This window comes from Astyanax mexicanus, chromosome 9, assembly GCF_023375975.1.
Source record: "Astyanax mexicanus isolate ESR-SI-001 chromosome 9, AstMex3_surface, whole genome shotgun sequence".
Classification (NCBI taxonomy): Eukaryota; Metazoa; Chordata; class Actinopteri; order Characiformes; family Acestrorhamphidae; genus Astyanax; species Astyanax mexicanus.
In genome coordinates this window covers 40273286-40293659 of record NC_064416.1, presented here as the reverse complement: position 1 = coordinate 40293659, position 20374 = coordinate 40273286, and the positions used below count along the sequence as shown (strand labels likewise).

Sequence of the window (20374 nt, the reverse complement as noted above, 5' to 3'; positions counted from 1 at the left end):
GCCTCCAACACTCTGATCATCTAAGAATAAAATTAATTATTCATGTGTCTCTTTTTGACTTTCACACAGTGATTTCACTATTGTTTGCTTAGACGTTTAGGCTACATTACTCCAGGGATTGTCATGTACATCTTTTAATTAAATATTGAGTAAAAATCTTTAATTTGTGCATCTTCTTTACAGTAGTTACCAGTAGGTGAATGTAGCTTTAGGAATCTTACCAGAGGACTCTTAATTGTAGCTTGGTGTACTGGCCTGGTCAGGGGGATTGCAGGTCAGGATGGTGGCAATGGGAAGCAGGCCGGGACATTTCGTCCTCATTCTTTCTAACGTCTTTGACTTGGTTTGGTTACCATCTCCCCCTTTTTTTTTTCTCTCTTCTTCTATGCAAACCGGCCCTGTGACCAAATGACCAAATGACCTTGCTTTAAACACAGTACCCAACTCACCACACAAAACACCGCATGAGCACCAGATATTGTAAATGTTCATGTACTTCACCATCTACACACCTTCCTCAGGATCAATCTTTCCAAGAACTGCAACCTTTCCTTTGAACTATCACAGTTCTTCCAGGCTTTGTTCAGTCGTGGAAGCCTGGCAAACAAACACAAACCCAATAATAATGAAATTGACATCAAACTGAGGCCAGTCACTGTTTAACTATATAATATGTTTACAATATATGTGCAAATGTCCTTACTGATGGATTAATAAAGGATGATCCTCCCTTATTATACATATAATTGCAAAATAATGCAATTATACCCTTTAGAAATGGGCTCAAACTATGTTTCAATATTCTACACAAGTAAATGACATAAAACCACTTCTAAATAAAATCGACATAACAGCTCACTCACTTTACTGGGATCTCCTCCGAACTCAGCGTTCAGAAAGGATTCTGGTTTTAAAGTCATAGACCAGATTATTTTTGAACAAAAGTCTGTTTTTAGCTTGATTAAACAGAGTAAAAGACTAAAGCAGCAGTAAACTGTAGTGTATGTGTGCATGCGTAGCCTGTCAAAGAGCAATTAGGAGAACAGAACAGCTTCACTGACTAAAAGTGAATAGTAAATGCAGCGGGCAATGCAAGGGCACCAAAAGGTATCATTGTGACAATCATTAATTGTACTATAAGTGAATGACATCATTTTTGCGGAAGGCCTTTATGCGTCTAATATGTGATATTAATGAATGTGCAGGATCACCAATCATAGATCCAACAAAGCCAGGACTAATTACATGCTAGTTTTAGCTTAACTCTTGATGAAGCATGACACTTACCTGCCTCTCCTCTTTACAGTGACTTCCACCAGGCTTTCTGCTTTGTCCGTGCTTTCTTTCCCTGCGTCTGGCTGTATTAAAGCGGTAAATTCCACTGGGGGAAGTGTGGAAGATGTGGTCGCCTTGTTGCTGAGAGAGAGAGACAGTGGGGAAGGAGTTTGAGGTAGAGATTTTTTAATACTAAAATTATAAGACAAGTGTAAAATAAAGGATAATCTTATTGTTACATTATTATATCAATAAATAAGTGAATATGTCTCACTCGTCTGGCTCGCTCTTTTCTCCAGGTGGGGGGCAGCGCAGAAAGCAGGATTTCCGCATCAGACTCTTATTTATTTCTCTTGTGAATTGTATCTGTAGGGAGAGAAAAGACGAAAGACTCATCATCAGGTATTTTCATGATCACAAAACGACTTCTCTAGGTGTCAGTACGACACATCTTTAACGGTTCTGAACACTAACCTGGTGAGAATATCCGTATCCCATAAAGCCATAGTTGAAAACAAGATCAGTCTCTACCGTGCAGACTACCTGAAAAATGCAGAAAGAGAGAATCTCTTACTCTCTTCTTCATAGATGCAGAAAATAAAATAATATTATGTAACAAAATGTGGGCTTTACTTGATCTTGTAGCTTCACATGAAATATGTGGGAAGATGATGGTTTCTGTGGAAAAATAATTATTAAGTTTTCATTATGTTCTCCTTTGGATCATGAATATTGAGCGGAAAATTATTTTAAGCAGCTGTGTGAAGGAAGTGTGTCTCACCTGCAGTATCTCCAGCAGCTCAATGGTGTCTTTGCCCATGACTCTCAGGTCACCTGTGTGAGGATCTATACACACCAGTTCCACCTTTAGGAAACTGGATTCCTCCTCCTCACAAATAGATTTTTGGCTGATCTACAAACAACACAGAGTTTCAGTTATCTTTACATTGATTATGTACATTTGGCCATCATTTACAGCCATGCTGTATATGTGTGTATGATGTTTCATCATATTTTGTGAACAAAAAGAAACCCACTGAATGGTAATAATACCTGCACAGAGATGTGGATCTTCTCGTTAAAGGACATGGGGTCTGTACACGGCTGCCGCTTCGTGCTCTGGATCAGCTTATCAAAGGTGACCCTCACAGCGGCTAAAGATCGGGTCTTTATATGAGCTGGTGCTGGACTCAGGAAAACAGCTAAACCAGACCCAGCACTATGCAATCAAAACCCACTGATATCAATACAAACCCAAACACTAGTCCTGTAATACTTAAAGGATACAAAATTCAGTCAAGTCTCTGCAGTTCTTCACATAAATTGTGAGCACCCCTGCCTGTTGAAAGGAAAGAAACACACATTTCGAGTGTTTTGTCAGCAAAAGTTATAAACTATTCTTCAATATGGAGAGTGACACACAGAATGGGAAAACAATAAATAAAGGGGAGAGCTGCTGAAAATAACATATTAGGTTTCGAAGGGAAAAACACAAACCAGATCTACAAGCAGCACCAGTCTCTGTGGTGCAGTTTTCTTCTCCTGGTGTTCTTTCTTTGCCAAAGCATATCCAGGTGAGGTGCTGCACTTAAAAGGCTGCAAAGTAGGATCATTAAAAATGGGAATTATTTCATATAGAGTGTTTAACTGCTGTTGCTTTAGTTTCAATAAACTGGTTAAAACAAGTCTTACTCAATAATAAGCACAGAGCACAAAGAGGATAAACACATTCAACACACTGTTCTTAACCCCAGACCAGTCTTAACCCCTATGTTCTCCTGAAGCTCACCTCTTGCAGGTTCTCCTCCACAGTGGTCTTTGGGTTTGGGCGGTCTACCTGCTCCATACATTCCTGTGCCAAAACACACACACACATACAGCATAAATGAAAAACACTTTTTGAAGTAAACTGTAAAAATCTAGACCTATCAGTGTTCTCTGTGGGCGGGATTTACCACATGATTGCTCTGCATACGCTCACTAGACCTATCAGTATTCCCTGTGGGCAGGATTTACATCCTGATTGGTCTGTCTTTGTGCACACTGGACCCATCAGTGTTGGTACCTCTTTAAAATTCAACTTGCAGTGTGTAATGTCTGTCTTTTATAAATAACTAAAGCTGGTACCAGGCACAGCCGTGTGGCTTGTTGTTAAGTTTAGCAGCAGTTTGGGGAAATTATACAGATTATTTATTCAGTCAGAAACCCCTTACAGTTGATGTCCCAGAACATCCTCTGGAAAAAAACAGACTATTTCTTACCTTTTTAGTGGACTTTGCTTTTTTGTCCACTTTCTCCTTCTGTCGTTTTCTTATCTTCTTCACAAGCTTCTTTATGTTCTTTCTCCCTTTCTTTTCACTCTGTTCATCCCGACACTCGCTGTCATAGACTCCAACCCTCTTGCGGAAGAGGGCGATGAATCTGCGACAGCATGAGGTCCAGAACCCACAGCATGTGGCACTGGGGGAGCTCCCTCTTTCACTGTCTTGCTTCATTTCCTCGAGGGCTGTCGAATTACTTCTGTTCACTATTTGTCTTGTCTCTGAAGACCGCTGATTGGGAAAAAGCATAAGTTAGCAAATGCAGTGACTTACAGACCAATTTACAGCTTTACTGGTTCTGTCTAAGAATACAGTCACCTACAAACAGATGACTCACTAGCAGAATTAGCATTGTCCTACTGAAAAAAAAAACATGTAAAGGCTAATTATAAGCTTTTAAAAGATTAAGCTGTTCATTTCAGTGACGTGTGAGACTTTGCTATATAAAAGGGCTTTGTTTATTCTGGGATGAATGTATTGGTCCCTCTACAATTATTTTTGTGCACAAGGCTGAAAAGTTGGTTTGATATTCGCAGCTCCCTCTTCACTGAATCACCGTGAACTAAAGGGAGTGTTTACACAACCCCACTGCTGCTCAGATTATATTAAACACCTCACAGACTAATAGTGAAAGAGATAGAATAAGGGAAAGCAGTACAGCTGTTTATTAAATGTAATTGTATATACACAACTTTAATTTGCTGTTCTAGTGTAATTTATTCATTTCCTAAATTAGTTAAATAGTGAACTAGCTTCCTACTTTAAGGAAAACCTGGCAATTTTATACTGTAAAATATTTGTTTTAATAATTATGTGATTTTCCAGTGTGATTTTGAAGGACTTCTTCATCTTGGGCCATAAAAAAATAGACATGACATGAAGAGTTCTAGTATTCTCAAAATCACACTGGAATTCATTATTTTTGTGCAAAATAGCTTGTATATCATGTTGCCAGTTTATTTTACAGTCTAAAATTAGCTCCAGCCAGGCTAATGCCAGGCATATAGAGAACTAGTAGGAAGCTAGTTCTCTACATATGATTTCTCTATTTAGAAAATAATGAATTACACTAGAACAGCAAATTCATGTTTTAAGTAAAACTGGAAAATAAGTGATGAAGATTGTGTATATTAAATTACATTTAATAACATATTGTTTATATACATTGTTAATAAACAGCTGTACTGCTTTTCTTTATAATATCTCCGTCAGTATTCGTCTATAAGGTGTTTAATATAATCTGAGCAGCAGCGGGGTTGTGTGAAAGCTCCTTTTAGTTCATGGTGGTTCAGTGAAGCGAGAGCTGCGAATATCAAACCAACTTCAGCCTCGTGTTTTGAGTTCTCCACCTTCCCTGTAGCCTAATTTTCTGCTTTAGAACTGATTAAAATAAATAATTTAAACAGAATTTATACAAACTATTTCAGCTTTCTACACACACACCTACTAAACTACAAACAGTAATGCAGAGAATGGTATGAGCTCCAGACTTACCTTTTAATGTTGCTCCTTCAAGAGAAAACGTGAAAGCGACTGACCTCAGCTCTCTCAATCTACTTAACTGTGACGTCATGCAGTATCTTTGAAGTCTTCGATCTCAGAACGTCATGAGTGAGAAAACGGAACGCTGCAAAATGGAGCACAAAAAGGGAGGGGTCAGTGGGCGGGGCACCTGTCCATCAAGTTCAAAGCAGCCAATCAGATTTTACATAATTTTTTTTGTCAAAAAAGAAACTTCTGCTCCTCCTTTTTTCCTAGTGCTCCTCTCCTACACCATCTAGTCCCTTTCCAATAGAATGTTGACTACTGCTGAACTGAGCCAATCAGAACCCTGGCTTTCAGCTCACCCTAATGCTGCCCAGCCAATCACAGCTGCTGTAAGCAGTTAGCAACTATATGTTCTTCCTTTTAATTGTGTTAATTGTGGATTGTGGAACTATTGAAACTTCTGCTCATTGCAGAGAAAATACTACTTAAAAAAAATGAAATATTTGCCAATTAGATAAAAGTGAAAGTATCTGTTTTATTTATTTTATTTATCTCTGTTTTATTTGTTCATAATAAGTGAAGTCATTTTTCTACAGTCACATAAGTGTTTTTATTTGTACTCATACACAATTCAAAAAAATATATTTATAAACAATAAATTCGTTAGAAAAGTTTTCTCACGGACTCAGTGACTGTGCCCACAGTGATGTCACTCCAAAATCGCTAAAAGATTTTCAGTGTAGGATACCCTGGTGGAAAAAGCTTTGAGGTATAGTTTAAGTGTATTTGTTTGGGACTTAGCAGATACTCTTTATAGACCAATCGGTTACCTTCTTTATTGAATAATTGGCTAATAAAACTTTATTTTTAACCAATTGTCAAAAAACACTGATTTCCTTTTTAAAACATATGTCTTTATTATTCCAAATTAGGTGCAGAAAAATGTTTGTAGACAAGAGACCAGGCCAAAAGTGTTTGTTTATGGAAGTTAGAAAGAAAATAGTCAATGACATAATTGCAAACCATAATAAATTCCAATCCTCCCAACTGATTGATTGCAGTCTGATATAAAGTGCTACAATCAAGAGACTCCAAACTCACTTCACTGTAAATATTTATTAATGCAGATTTCTTAATATAGTAATAAATATAGAATTTACCATACAAAAACGGGGCGAGGGAGCGAGGCGAGGGAGCGAGGCGAGGGAGCGGGGCGAGGGGGCGAGGCGAGGACGCGCGGCGAGGGGGCGGGGCGAGGCTAGGCGAGGGGGCGGGGAGAGGTAATTTCCATGGAGACAGATCAACAACCGGAGCATATTAGCAGCAGCAGCAGCAGTTTTCCTCCACCTGCAGGTAAATAAATTTACTACCATTATTTATTGTGTTTACTATCACAGCATCACAAGCGCTTAGCTCACTGTTACACTTTTCTCACTTACGCATCTTCACTCAACTTAATACTGACCGAACTAACCTTCAGATTAGTTATTTATCTCCTCTGTATTCACGCTAATATTGGAATAGTGCATCAGTCACGTTCTACAGCTCGACTCTACAGTGTATACCCCACTGCGTCATTTAAGGTGGAACGAATAATTCCATCAACATTAACTTCGTCACCCTCTTTAGCTAAGCTAACTACCCTGCTGATTTAACACTCACACTCAGTGTGTAAATAAGTACTTAAGTAAGTAAGTAACTAAGTATGTACGCAAGTAAGTGTGTAAGCAAGTAAGTACTTAAGTAATTATGTAACTTATATATTAAGTAAATATGTATGTAGGTGAGTAACTAAGTTCATAGGCAAATAGCTAAATATGTAATTAAGTTACAAAGTACATAGGTCAGTAACTAAGTATGTAAGTGCGTAAGCATATAAGTACATAAGTAAGTATTTATGTAGATGTGTAACTAAGTACATAAGTAAGTAACTAAGTAAGTACGCAAGTAAGTATCTAAGTGTATATGCAAGTAACTAACTAAGTATTTAAGTAAGTTAGTAATTACACAAGTAAGTAAGCAACTAGGCACATAAGTTACTAAGTACATAAGTAACTAGGCACGTAAGTAAGTAACTAAGTACATAAGTAAGTATCTAAGTATGTAAGCAAGTAAGTTACTAAGTATGTAAGTAAGTAACTTAGTATGTAGGTAAATAACTAAGTAAGTTACTAGCTAAGTAAATACGTAAGTATATAAGTTACTAAGTACATAAGTAAGTAACTAAGTACCTAAGCCAGTAAGTATGTAAGTAAGTAAATAAGTAGGGCTTCAGGGCTATAAAGCCCCCAGCATTAATCTCCGAGGCAGTGTACCTGTGTTCTCTGGAATGATGGATCAGAGCCAATATTTAAGCCAATCATAACTCAGTTTTGAGGGTAAGGGTGACACTAAAAAAATTAAACACATTTATTTGTGCTTCCACATTTTAGAATCCTGTCTGGCTGAGATGTCCCAAAAAGAAGAGCAACAGGATGGGTCGCAGAAAACAGCTCCTGCCCCCTGTGCCAATCCAGGCAACCCAGTCTTCACCTGCACTCTGAGACCAAAGGCCACCTCAGTTTCTCCATGGGTGAAACTGCAGAGCGCACTGTACAGAACTACAGCTAGTGAGTATGGACTGAGACCCCCGAGCTTCGAGTCTTCACCATGCTCCTACCACCCTATATCCCAGGCCTTCACTCAGCACCTGGGCCAGAGCGGGATGTACCAGGACACCACTTTCAACACTAGTCTGGACAGGAGCAGGGTGCATGACTGCCCCAACTTACAAAACACCATCTGAGTGAACAATGACCTCAAGGTCTTTTTTAATCTTAGTTGCTGACGATCTTATGTGTCTGAAGTGCGTCTGCAGAAGCCGAAGGACAAGTTTACAAATGCTTTAGTAAAATTGAATGTTTAATTTTTTTTTCAGAGTGTTCTACATTGTAGCACTGATATGTGCTGTAATAACCCAGTCTGCAATAAAAACTGTTGCAACAATATGCCTTAAAACTGTTGTTATGTTTTATCTAACATTTATAGTAGGTGATATAATCTCTCATAACATTGAAGAAGTCATTCACAGTGTTTCGGTGTGAATTGCTTAACTTTAAAGAAAGTTACAAAGTCAAACCTTTTTATAATAGTGGTGCATGAAACCAAATGTCTGAAAAGTATGGATGAACCAAAATTATTTTGTCCGAAATCAAATGAAAGGCCAAATATCAAGCAGTTTTTCACAGATTTCACGGAATTTTACCTCTTTCTTCACTGTTAAGTCACAAGTATGAAAATAAATATTTTATTGTGTAGAATTAAAAACAAAACAAAATACTGGTGGAATTCCTCTTTAAAGTATTTTTATTTAGGAAATGTAACCAAAAACACAAAATTCGTGATCATATGCAATAACACTAGGGTATTTCTGTTATGTTTATAATAAAATGAAGGTTACTTTAGCTCCTCAATATGATATAAACTGAATAGATTAATAACTCACACATAGCAAACAACACAGTTTGTTACAAGAAGAACACATACATGCCTTTGGACTGATGAGACAAAAATTAACCTTTACCAATGTGATAGAAGGACTAAAGTTTGGAGAAAAAAAGATTTGCTCATGATTCCAAACATACCAGCTCATCTGTGAAACACAGGGGAGGTAGTGTCATTGCCTCTTCTGGGATGGGTTCATTTATCTTCAATGACTACAGAAACTTTTTACTGTCAGTTTAAAGAAAAATGCAACCAAATTGATGCAGCAAGATAATGAACCCAAAATCCACTGCTGGGAAAAGCATCACAGAAGAAGAATGTAAAAGTTTACTGATGTCAGTGGCTCACAGTATTGATATCTTCTGAACTGTGTGCCAAATCCAGATGTAAATACATAGAAATAAAAGCTGAAATGTTGATATTTTGTCTCATATTCATCTTTTATTGCCAAACCCATTTTTTTCAGTCTACAGCAGAAAGAATGTAATTGGCCTCACTGTTCCAATACCACTCACCGTGAAGCTCTGGATTCATAGTGAATTAACTGAGATGTTGAGTTAGGTGTGTTAGAGCAGTGAAAATTAGAAAACAGCAGCTCTGTATGCTGAGTAACACTGCTCTGTGTGACACAATGGTAGCCATTTTAGGTTCAATCAACATCAGTCATTGGTCCAGTCACTGTGATTCTGACTTTGGCTACATTCACACAGCAGAAAACCCCTTTTTTAGTATATATAAATATTAGCATACTTTTCTCCCAAACACCTATGCCGATTACCCCACCCACTCAGCTGCAATCCCCCCATCATTAGCAGAGCCGCAACTCTAGGAGGGTAAAGGCTATGGCTCCTCTTGTAAATGTGAAGTCAGCCACGGACTCTTTTCCAACTGCAGCTGATGCAGCATTACAGAGTAGCCAGTGCACATCCCATCATCACACTATGGGAGGGATGAGGGAGAGCGCATTGCCAGTTGTGCCCACTCAGACTCCAGCTGCTGACGGCAAGCAGCATCAGCCAGGATTCGAACCTCAATCCTCAGATTATCGTAATAGTGCCTTATTCCCCAGGACCACTCAGAGCCCAAATCTGATCTTTTATATCACGTGTGAACAGCAAAAAACTTACTTTTACTTCAAGGAAAAGAAAAAAATGATGTGAGGAGATGTAACATTTATAGAAAACAGACAGCAGAAGTGATTTGGGCACTTGGGATGTTGGAAAAAGGAAATATTAGAGCTCATATATTTGGACTGTTGTGTCTGTTACAATCACATTAGAAAGCTTATTAGTGGGGCTCTGTGTGGTCCAGCAGCATGCTAACAGCAGAATCCCTTGCTCCCTCTCTGAGTGTTAGATGGTGCTTTCTTCCTATTTCACCCCCAAGGTGATGTTGGTCAGCACAAGGAGTCTGTGAGCTGATGTATCAGAGCCGAGTTGCTGTGCTTTCCTCCGAGCGTGCTGGCTACTCAGTAACGATACATCAGCAGCAGTTCTTAAAGATTCGGTGACTGATTTCACCTGTGTTGGAAGAGGCATGTGCTAATGTGTTGGAAGTCCTTGTGTTGGGAGGATGTTGGTAGTGATAGGGGGAGTATAGCTGAGTGGGTATGGTAATCGGCATAGCTAAATTGGAGGGAAAAGTAGGATAAAATAAAAAAAGAAAGCTTATTAGGCAAGCTACAGGTCACGGCTTTTTGCAGCTCAAATACCTTCTCTGTTATAAACCCAGCTATCAACCTAAACCTCTTCTAGCATTACTCTAAGCAAATCTGCACCAGTAACACCACATGAATCATTCAGACAGATGTATGTGTGAATTGTGTATGGGTCACAATAAAAACATTGTGTGAACAGACTACCGGTACTTTTATCTGCTGTGAGTGATTTACACCAAAGCATAACACATCATGGGCAGTCTTATTGATTCTCTATTTATTTATAGCACTGACAACACTGTCACTCATCACGAACTGGACATCGTCCCTTGGATGATCTCTCGGATCTTGTCGGCATCTGCCCGCAGAGCCTGGTTGTTCGGGTCAATCTTGAGAGCAGCATGGTAGTCCTGAAGTCCTGTGGGTTAAACGGCAAAAACACCACTTTCTAAGAATTATTTTATTTGTTGAACTACCACAAAAACCATCCACATTTACTCCTTAGTGGTTACACTGCAGTTCAGGTGGTAATCTTTTCGCACCTGAATATCTGGTCCAAGATCCGAATCAAGGTTCAATTTGTTGCCCCTGTACTGCCAATATTATGGCATCACTATAGGCTGCACCAGCTTCAGGTGCAGTATCTGAGACTAGTCCATGAACATGCTTTTGTACATAAGTATTGCAAGTAGTTTATTATAAAATGTAGTCCTAAAGTACTGAAAGTAAAAGTACAATACTGTGTTATTTATTTTTTTACATAAAGCAGTGGAAAGTACAAGATCAGCTTGATTGCCTGAAAAATATGTATTGAAGTAAAAGTGGAAGTAAGGGAAAATAATAATAATTTTTATTTTACAGGTTGTTTTATTACCTTGCCTTTAAAACCGATATGTAAATAACCTCTGTTCTTATTGGATGTCTTGTATTTTGCCTTTTTAGTAAAAGCAGCCCAGGCTGAAACACTGTTTATAACTTCAGTGTGACTGTTGGAGCTAAACAACACTGTATACATAAATGTTTGATGACAGACCTTCTTTGCATTCAACATCCTGACCTCACTATTGCTTTTGTCACTGAATGCAATCATATCCTCACAGTTATGCTCAACAATCTATTTGAAAACCTTCTCTGGAAAGTAGAGACAGTTACACCAACAAAAGCAGCATGAACTCTTTTTCATACCCAATAAATGAATGAGCAGGTGTCCCAATAATTTTATCAATAGGGGGTATATATACAGGTGTTTTAAAAGAGACTTTCACAGAACTGTTATTTTCCAATGAATCTCATATCTGTTGCAATAATACAGTGTACTCTACCTTCCACATACAGCTCCAGCTCACAGAAAGCAGTTCCTCTCCTCACGTGGGCCTTTAGTCGGGCTGCTGCGTTGTCAGTGACGGCTGGGGTCAGCAGCTCCAGAGCCTACAACAGACACAGTGATGTACAGTCTGTGTTGAGTTCAGCAGAAAGAAATATAAAGAAATTGGCTTAAATAAATTAACAAAAACAGCATTCTGAGGGAAGCGCTGATTCTAAACCCTGAATCCATATAATGTTTGTGTTGAAATGAAAGAAAAAGTCAGTCAATACAGAATCTAAATCCAATATGAATGTAATTAATTACATAATTATTTAAGAATCATGCAATTACTGTAATTACAATTAAATAGTATTTTGAAATATCAACATTAATGCAAGGTACACTAAGTTAATTGTTTTAATTTACTAAATAAAAATTAATTAATACTATGTACTGTATGAATGTCAAGTTATCATTGTGGTTAGATCTTTGCCTTTCTGCAGTTGCTTCACTGCAAAAAATCCATTGGTAAAACTAGACAAAATAAATGTAAATTGAGATGTATATGCTTATATAAGTCTTCCTCAAAAATCATAGTGTTGTGTACCTCAGGGGATGGCTTAGGAATGCCCACATCTGTATAAGTTGTGAGGTGTTTTAGTAGATTTTTAGTTTACCACACAATTTGAACACTCAAACTGTCTTTTACACTTCATTGAACAATTCTTGATGAATGGACTGATAGTAATTTGGACTGATAGTAATTTTGAAAAAAATCTATTTCAAAAGGTCAAAAAGCACAACCAAAATTAATACAAGGGCCACCGGATTCTAAGGCAAATATCAGTGCGACTATTTTTGAGAAAATTAAAGGATTTTAAGTGTGCCTTATAGTCCGAAAAATACGGAAAGGTGGTATTATCTGTCCTGTAAAGTTGCTGTATTGGAAATACACCTTTTTCTCATTGGACAGCAGCGATATCCACAATCAATGTAGGAGACATTTGATACAATATGAGTTCATGTATCATGATTTTGCTATGTATTTGTACACTGAAGGAAAACGTGCTGACCTGAGAACTGTCTTCAATGGCTTTGTGTAGGTTTCTCAGCTTCAGGTGACACGCAGCTCGATTAGAGAACAGGGCAGGAATGCGTCTGTTGAGTTTAATGGCCAAATCATAGGCATTAACTGCTGCCTGATAATTACCAGTCCTGAATAATTTACTGCAAGAAGGAAACAGAAGGGGAAGAGCTCTTTCATTTTGGAAAAAAAGATTACAGTGAAATAAACATACAGGGTAAAATATTAGTAATACAGAGTCATTATCATGCAAAACGATGATAAAATGAGTAGTTTTGGTACATAAATCCACACAAACATCATATAACACTTCTGCATTGATTCCTGTATAGCTTTAATATAGTTTTCAATATTAAATTTATATTGTAAAAAAAATCATAAAAAGGAAAAATTCAATTCATTCAATGAACACATTGAATGAAAATAGGTGTGTCCAAAATTTAAATTGTGCAGTAACCCATCTTAGTAACAAATGGAATTAAATTAAACTTACTCTCCTTTGTCTTTTAGCCAGTCAGGGTTCTTCTCTTCCTCCTTCAGATCGTCCAGCTGAGCCAGATCAGCATTCGCCATCCTTCTGACCTCTGCTTGCTTCCTCAGCCACTATTCACATGAACATACACATATGCTTCTGTGAGACACTGACTATATGTACCAAAGTACTGGGACAACCGTTAATTAATTGAAATCAAATTTAATACATCTTTTATTATAGTAACTATAGTAACTGTTTGTACTGTATAAAAAAGGCTTCAGATGATCATCATCCCACCCCTCCACCATCATTCCAGAGAACACAGTTCAACAGCTCTTTAACTCAATGCTAGTGGGCTTTATACCCATCAAGCCCACTCCTGGGATTAGGTAGGTATGGTGCCAGTAGGTTCATGTTTATCTACTATATTTATATTTATATTTTATTAGCAATACTTCTCTACAGGCTCTAGACAAACTGTTTGTGCATTTGCACATTTCTTTCAGCAGTGGGTGCAATTACTTAACTAGTAGTTGAATGCCTTCATTAGCAAGTGCGTCCATAAACATTTGGACATTTATCAGTGGTTTCCCAGACAGGGATTTAGCCTAGTCCTGGACTAAACAGCTTGAATGGAAATCTTCCATTTAAGGGTCCATGACTAGGCTTAATGCCACAGGGAAACTGCCCCACAGTGTGTGAACAATTACAACCAGATACCTTTAATTAAATTCCAACTAAATACATTCCATTTCCATTGTTTCCATTTCAAAAGTTAAGGGGTTTAAGGCAATAATACAGCATTGGTACCTCCTCTTCCTCAGGTACGCGGGACTCCCGTAAGGCAGTTGAAAAAACACGTGGAGTGAAACTGATCTTAATACAGCCGGCTGATCTGGGGGGAGGTAGATCCTTCTGTTTCTGCATGTTTCTGCTGGTGGTCTGACCTATGATAAATTTGGTTAGATTTCATTTGAATCAACAAGTTCCATCCTGGCATTCTGGCAATATTGGAAGAATATCTTATAAGTAAATATTGGTTGATGCAATATAATTCCAATATTGATATGAAAAGTATACAATCCACTGCCTGTGATGTACAATACTAGTCAAAAGTTTGGACACACCTTCTTATTCAACATTCTTATATATATATTTTTTCAACAAGTCTATAAAGGAACTGATAAGGAATCATGTAGTAACTTAAAAATGTTAAACAAATCAAAATAATCTGTAAAGCATTTAGGTGTTCTTATATGGGGTTATGTTAACTTGTGGTTTCTGAGGCTGGTAACTCTGATGAATTTATCCTGTACAACAGAGGGAACTCTTGTTTTTTTTTTTTTTTCCTTGGGCGGTCCTGTTTCATCATAATATTTTTGATGGTCTTCATGACTGCACTTGAGGATACTTTCAAAGTTATTTACTTAGTTGAGTAGTTCTTTCCATAATATGGATTACAGCATTACTCTTATAGAACTATTCACACTGTATACCTGTAAATCTACCTCTTCACAACTTTCCAACTGATGCTCTCAAACACATTAAGAGACAAGAAGTTCAAGTAAGATAAGTTCAGCACAGCTGTTAACTGAAAGGCATTCCAGGTGACTCTACCTCATAAAGCTGACTGAGAAAATCCAGCCAAGATGTGCAAAACTGTCATATAAACAAGAGATTTGACGAATATGTTGAAGAATCTAAAATATAAAACATATTCTGTTTTTTAACACTGGATTACTTTTATATTATTTTACAATGCACAAAATGTAAAAAAAATGAAAAATCAATGAATTTAGATGTGTTAAATTATATTAAATTAAAATGTTAATTATATTGCACAGAATAAAATGAGGGAAAAAAGGATTGATACAATAAGAAAATCTATAATGATATGATAAATTATTGTCATATTGCCCAGCTCTGAGCAGAAGAGTCTCTAAAGACTTGGCTATGTAGCTTCTGACACTGTATGACACACTGTTGTCTATAGAAATGGACAAAAGTGCATTGCCTTGATAAAAGCACTGATATCTGCAATCTTGGGAGCTGAATTTCTTGCTACTTTAAAGTAAAATATCTGTAATGATCCTGCTATTTAATAGGCTCGTTCACACTATTTCTATTTACTTGAAAAAGTTAAAAAAAAGCATAGTTATTTCAAATAATCAAATTTAATTTATTTATACAAAAATCTAGGATTCATGTTTTTATAGTATTTTTAAAACCATATACCAGTTCAATGTATATACGGAGTTGGTTTTAATGTTGTGGCTGACCTGTGGTTGATTTGCATAAAAAAACTGTATATTATTATAATAGTATCTTAGTTTAGTTTTGATGCTTTTTAAAGTGAGAATATTGTAATGGGCTGAGTTACTAAGTTTAACTGGAAGCTTTAATGGAGGAACTAAACTAAATAAAGTGTAGCTGCATATTCATAACATCATATATGCGTGTGTGTGTGTGTGTTTGTGTGTGTAAGACAGTGTGAGAGAAAGTGAGAGAGAGAGGCTAATAGTCTGAAGCAGAGTGATGCTGTTTTAACAGTTTGGAGGAAAGTAGCAGGTGCCTCTATAGGTAGTTTGCTGGATTATGCTAAACATGGACAATGCGACAGTGAAAAAGGCTAAAAAAAAGTTTCACAGACAAATTTGGGACAACATGAAGGAAACGCGAGATCAAAATATATGCATACTTTAGAACATGAAATCGTACAAGCGTATTAGACATGTACAAAATGCATGGCTACATGTTGACAGGTCTGAATCAATTTTTGTAATTTGCGAATCAATTTAGAATTGTCCACATTCAAATCGAGATGCATCTTATACTTGTACATTTCCTACACCCCTGAAGCATACTTCTTTAGTCACACACCTTCAGTTTTGCTTGGGTTATTTGAGGCTCTCATCACACATGCTTTTTCTGGCTCTCTCTGCTGATGAACAGGTCTACTCTTCTGTACAGGGGGTTCCTGTAGCCTTCGTCTGGCCTCCTCTTCCTCTGCTAATCTTCTCTGATTCTTTTTCCATGCCTCCAGTTCCATTGAGGCTTTTGCACACTCTTCATCTTTTATCTTCTGAATTCTTGCTCGCTCCTCTTCCTCAAGCTGCACACACAAATAGAACCAATAGTAGATGAAATCATCCAAAGACAGAACCGATTCTAAATATTCCTACAACAGTGTATAAGTCTCCAAACAAGGAATATAATAAATATGAAATGTTAATTTCAAGGTATGTTTAAATGATAGCACTTAAAGTATCTGTTTTTGCATATTAACTCTTCATTTTATAAAGTATGTTTTCAGATCTAAATGCCTAAATGCACTATTTAAGGGGTCTTTATCCCAAAAAATGGATAAACAAATCTGATTCAAAGAATTCAAATCCATCACACAATTCATTTAAATGTATCAGATCATTTTGTTTTTATTAAAGCCTGTTGAGTATGGAGGGCTATTTTGCATAAAGTTCTATTATCAGCAAGGAAATGCTTTTTTTGATGCACAGCTGTAAAACATTACACTAATAGGGGAGCATCAAAGGAAGCACAACATTCTAGGTTAGAAGCATCTGCGGTTGTTTGGCTTGTTACAGGGCCAAAATGCCCAAAATGAAACAACTTTCACTAGAAACCTGTCAGTCTACTGTTGTGTTATGAAAGGGAGGCTACTCAGTGTGAGATATTGCAAAGAAACCTAAAATATTTTGCCATGCTTTTAACAAACTGGCTCTAACAAGGACAGTAAAAAGAGTGGGAGCCCTGATACACAACTGTGCAAGAAGATAAACATCTTTGAGACAAGAGACACCCCACAGGTTGTCAACTGACAGATGCACTAAATGCAATTGGCCAATGAGAAAATACATTGGACACTAGATGATTGGAAGTAGGTGTTGTGGTCTTTGGATCAAACTAAATTATATTTACTGCAGGAACAATGAAAATATGCAAGATCAGTTGTTAATGCTATCTGTCAAACATGGTGCAGGCAGCATAATGGGCTGGGATGCTTTGGAGGTGGTAAGCCTGATCCCTAAAAATAAAATGGCAGCTCTGCAGTTTTTTGACACCACTAACAAGTGATTTTACAGAGTTTACAGTGAGTCATGGGTATTTAATGTTAGCACAGCTCCAGTTAAAGTACTTTTAAAGCAGCATGACTTCTATGGCTGATGTATGGTCAGTAAAGTAAAGTGTATGATTTGATGACAAACCTTCATCATGGTCTCCAATGTGTATTTCTTGTCCTGCTGAATTTTTGTGGCTCTTGCCTTGGTGGTCTCCACAGCCTTGTTCTGAGTTTTGAGAATAGCTTCTTCTCGAATCTCCCTTTGTTTGCTTTTGTCTGTAAAGTAAAATGTTATTTCTAAAATGTTATTTCTATAGCAATAGATTTAACCACCCTTGAACCTAAATGTGTTATTTATTTTATATAGCAGTTAGCAATCTGTCACACATTAGCCTGTATCTGTACTGTGTTTTTTCCTCTTTTTGTTCTCTGTGCTTCTGCCCTCTGTTTTCCTGTCTTGTGTTCCCAGCCATGTGCTTTTTTAAACACATGGCATTGTTTTGTTATTCTCCTGCCTCCGCCCTAGCCCCGACCTAGCCATTAGTGTGGTCTCCTTGTGTCTTGTTTGTAACCCCGCCCACTTGTTATCCTGGCCCAGGTGTTCCTCACTCTCCTTGTGTATTTAAGCCCCTCTGTTTCAGTGTTCAGTGTGGAGTCTTTTGTGTGCTACCTTGCTGTGTATGTGTCAGGTTGGTTTTTGATTCTAGTGTTATTGTTTTCTTAGTTTTGACTATTCTTTAATCTCATCTTTGTTATTTTAGTTATTTCAGTCTTGTAGTCTTGTTTTGCATTGTTTTGTGTTTGCTTTCTGTTTTATTAAAGTTATATCTGCATTTACGTCCATCCTCTCCACCCTCATCCGTGACACAATCATGTGCTCCATCACATAAACATACTTTTTAAAGCCACTGGGCTCATCTTTTATCTAATTAATAGTAATTTTCCTTGCAACCATCATTTATTAAAACAGCTAGTTTTTAGGGGGGTCAATGTTCAAATAAAAATAGAATAAATGTCAGCTTTACTGAGGCTTGAACATATTCATAAAAAGGAATTACTCGGTCTAACAAAATACACATACCCACATCTCTGCTGAGCTTCTCCCACAGGCCTGCTGTCTGTTTGGGCAGAGTGAAAACTGCAGCACCGTTCCCGAGTTTGGCCACACTTTTCTCCTCTTCTACAGGCTGAGAAAGGAACAGTTCACACAGGAATGGAGGAAAACTAACCTGAGGAAGAGCCAGAGCACATTTAGAGGTTAATAATTGGAGTTTAAAAGCTTTAAATAATATTTCTTACATTTTAACAATAGACTCTTTACTCCTATTTCATTTCAGCTTATTTTTATTCCGGCTTCTCATTGTTAAAAAAAACTATTTAGATAAATCTCTCCATCCAGATAGAGTGAATCTGATTGTGATTGGATGTAGAGAAGTATAAACATATACCATTCCGACTCCCTATTGGTTTATACAATCCATCACACCCGCACACGTCACGCCCCCCCCCCCCCCCCTTCTTTTTAATATGTTTACATTCTACTAAAATACATTAATTTACAATTAGCATATATGCAGCTAAAACAGGGAGCCTAGTGGAGTAAAAATAATACTCCAGTAGATACAGATACAGTATTTTAGTACTTGAGTGCAGTAGTAAAAGTAAAAAATAATACTCCAGTCGATACAGATACATTATTTTAGTGCTGAAGTACAGTAGTGAAGTAAAAATAATACTCCAGTAGATACAGATACAGTATTTTACTACTTAAGTACAGTAGTGAAGTAAAAATAATACTCCAGTAGATACAGATACAGTATTTTACTACTTAAGTATAGTAGTGAAGTAAAAATAATACTCCAGTAGATACAGATACAGTATTTTACTACTTAAGTACAGTAGTAGAGTAAAAATAATACTCCAGTGGATACTGATACAGTATTTTACTACTTAAGTACAGTAGTGAAGTAAAAAATAATACTCCAGTAGATACAGATACAGTATTTCAGTACTTAAGTATAGTAGTAGAGTAAAAATAATACTCCAGTGGATACAGATACAGTATTTTAGTACTTAAGTACAGTAGTGAAGTAAAAATAATACTCCAGTAGATACAGATACAGTATTTTACTACTTTAGTACAGTAGTGAAGTAGTTCTATTTCATTAACATTACTTATTTAAGAGTCTTAGTTATATCTGGAGTTTAACAGCTTTAACAGTTATGTCTTTTTAATGTTGAAACCTTTAATGCTCCTCTGTATTGAGGAAATTAGTAAATGTTTCAGTATAAAAAAATATTAAACGTGTATAAACTCAGTGCTCAGTTGCTCCATATGAACCCAGTGGTTTTGGATCCACTCTGGAGCGCCCCCTGCTGGTAAAACACACTCGGTACAGGTTGGGTGTTCAGCTCACCTTCAGATACTCATCTGTACACAGAACGTCCACTCTGGCCGGCTTCACCCCCTTTAGCGGAACGCTGATGTACACCGTGCTCTCTGTCTGCGTCCAGCTGTAGTCCGTTACCAGCAGCGGCATCTCCAGCCCTCAGTTAAACTCTCCAGCCCTCAGTTAAACTCTCCAGCCCCTCGTTTACCTCTCCAGCCCTCAGTTAAACTCTCCAGTCCTTAGTTAAACTCTCCAGCCCCTCGTTTACCTCTCCAGCCCTCAGTTTAACTCTCCAGTCCTTAGTTTAACTCTCCAGCCCCTCGTTTACCTCTCCAGCCCTCAGTTTAACTCTCCAGTCCTTAGTTTAACTCTCCAGCCCCTCGTTTACCTCTCCAGCCCTCAGTTTAGCGTGGTTGCTATGAAGCCGCAGTGGTCGTTAGGGGAGGGGTTAAGCAAACACTAAGCTGAAACGAAGGCTGTGACCGAAGGCTGTGGCTGTTCTATATCTATATCTATATCTATATCTATATCTATATCTGTACGTAATAATTAATGTGTAATTAATTAATACACTTATTCATATGCCATACCATATATCTGTCTTTGTTAAAGAGCATAATATAACAGACATCCCAAGTTGCAAAAGTTGATTTCAGGGTAAAAAAAAAAAAAAAAAAACACTTTCACACACGCCAAAGGATAACGGAACTTTACTTTTATATGAATTAATTAATTAATTCATTCATTAACTTTTTTTTTAAATTAAATTTAGAGTATTCAGAGGTGAAATGAGTTTTATCTTTTTTCTTTTTGGAAG

The 20374-nt window shown here is 37.2% G+C and overlaps 3 protein-coding genes across 4 annotated transcripts; 1 reads left to right on the top strand and 2 right to left on the bottom strand.

Moving 5' to 3' along the window:
* Positions 1-222: 222 nt before the first annotated feature.
* Positions 223-5241, bottom strand: LOC103046170 (C2 calcium-dependent domain-containing protein 6). Its single transcript, XM_049483676.1, has 13 exons — positions 5091-5241; positions 3537-3827; positions 3065-3127; positions 2773-2871; positions 2563-2614; positions 2329-2453; positions 2057-2188; positions 1909-1953; positions 1750-1818; positions 1550-1641; positions 1288-1416; positions 513-597; positions 223-398 (listed from the first exon to the last, which is right to left on the bottom strand). Exons 2-13 carry the CDS (start codon positions 3768-3770, stop codon positions 384-386), a joined length of 1140 nt encoding a protein of 379 aa, XP_049339633.1. The 5' UTR covers positions 3771-3827; positions 5091-5241; the 3' UTR covers positions 223-383.
* Positions 5242-6342: 1101 nt separating this feature from the next.
* Positions 6343-8082, top strand: LOC103045862 (piercer of microtubule wall 2 protein). Its single transcript, XM_007251866.4, has 2 exons — positions 6343-6437; positions 7517-8082. Exons 1-2 carry the CDS (start codon positions 6374-6376, stop codon positions 7867-7869), a joined length of 417 nt encoding a protein of 138 aa, XP_007251928.3. The 5' UTR covers positions 6343-6373; the 3' UTR covers positions 7870-8082.
* Positions 8083-10479: 2397 nt separating this feature from the next.
* On the bottom strand, positions 10480-20021 carry dnaaf4 (dynein axonemal assembly factor 4). 2 transcript variants are annotated; one of them, XM_049483627.1, is made up of 10 exons: positions 19886-20021; positions 19585-19765; positions 18249-18396; positions 17313-17443; positions 15970-16201; positions 13900-14036; positions 13108-13217; positions 12604-12757; positions 11547-11652; positions 10480-10642 (listed from the first exon to the last, which is right to left on the bottom strand). In XM_049483627.1, exons 2-10 carry the CDS (start codon positions 19705-19707, stop codon positions 10533-10535), a joined length of 1251 nt encoding a protein of 416 aa, XP_049339584.1. In that variant the 5' UTR covers positions 19708-19765; positions 19886-20021; the 3' UTR covers positions 10480-10532. The 2 variants fall into 2 exon arrangements, with proteins under 2 accessions (XP_049339584.1, XP_049339583.1); XM_049483626.1 differs by having other exon boundaries at positions 19826-20020.
* Positions 20022-20374: the final 353 nt, after the last annotated feature.

What these genes read in the sequence shown, in the direction of transcription:
- LOC103046170 (XM_049483676.1), bottom strand. Translation starts at nt 3,770, where the DNA reads ATGAAGCAAGACAGTGAAAGAGGGAGCTCCCCCAGTGCCACATGCTGT. An exon ending in TGGAGGAGAACCTGCAAGAG is followed by an intron (nt 2,872 to 3,064) that starts GTGAGCTTCAGG and finishes CCTACTTTGCAG; the next exon opens with CCTTTTAAGTGCAGCACCTC. An exon ending in AGATCCACATCTCTGTGCAG is followed by an intron (nt 2,189 to 2,328) that starts GTATTATTACCA and finishes TGTTGTTTGTAG; the next exon opens with ATCAGCCAAAAATCTATTTG.
- dnaaf4 (XM_049483627.1), bottom strand. Translation starts at nt 19,707, where the DNA reads ATGCCGCTGCTGGTAACGGACTACAGCTGGACGCAGACAGAGAGCACG. An exon ending in GTACAGATGAGTATCTGAAG is followed by an intron (nt 18,397 to 19,584) that starts GTGAGCTGAACA and finishes GCTCTTCCTCAG; the next exon opens with GTTAGTTTTCCTCCATTCCT. An exon ending in TGGCTAAAAGACAAAGGAGA is followed by an intron (nt 12,758 to 13,107) that starts GTAAGTTTAATT and finishes TCCTTCTTGCAG; the next exon opens with TAAATTATTCAGGACTGGTA.
- LOC103045862 (XM_007251866.4), top strand. Translation starts at nt 6,374, where the DNA reads ATGGAGACAGATCAACAACCGGAGCATATTAGCAGCAGCAGCAGCAGT. An exon ending in CAGTTTTCCTCCACCTGCAG is followed by an intron (nt 6,438 to 7,516) that starts GTAAATAAATTT and finishes TCCACATTTTAG; the next exon opens with AATCCTGTCTGGCTGAGATG.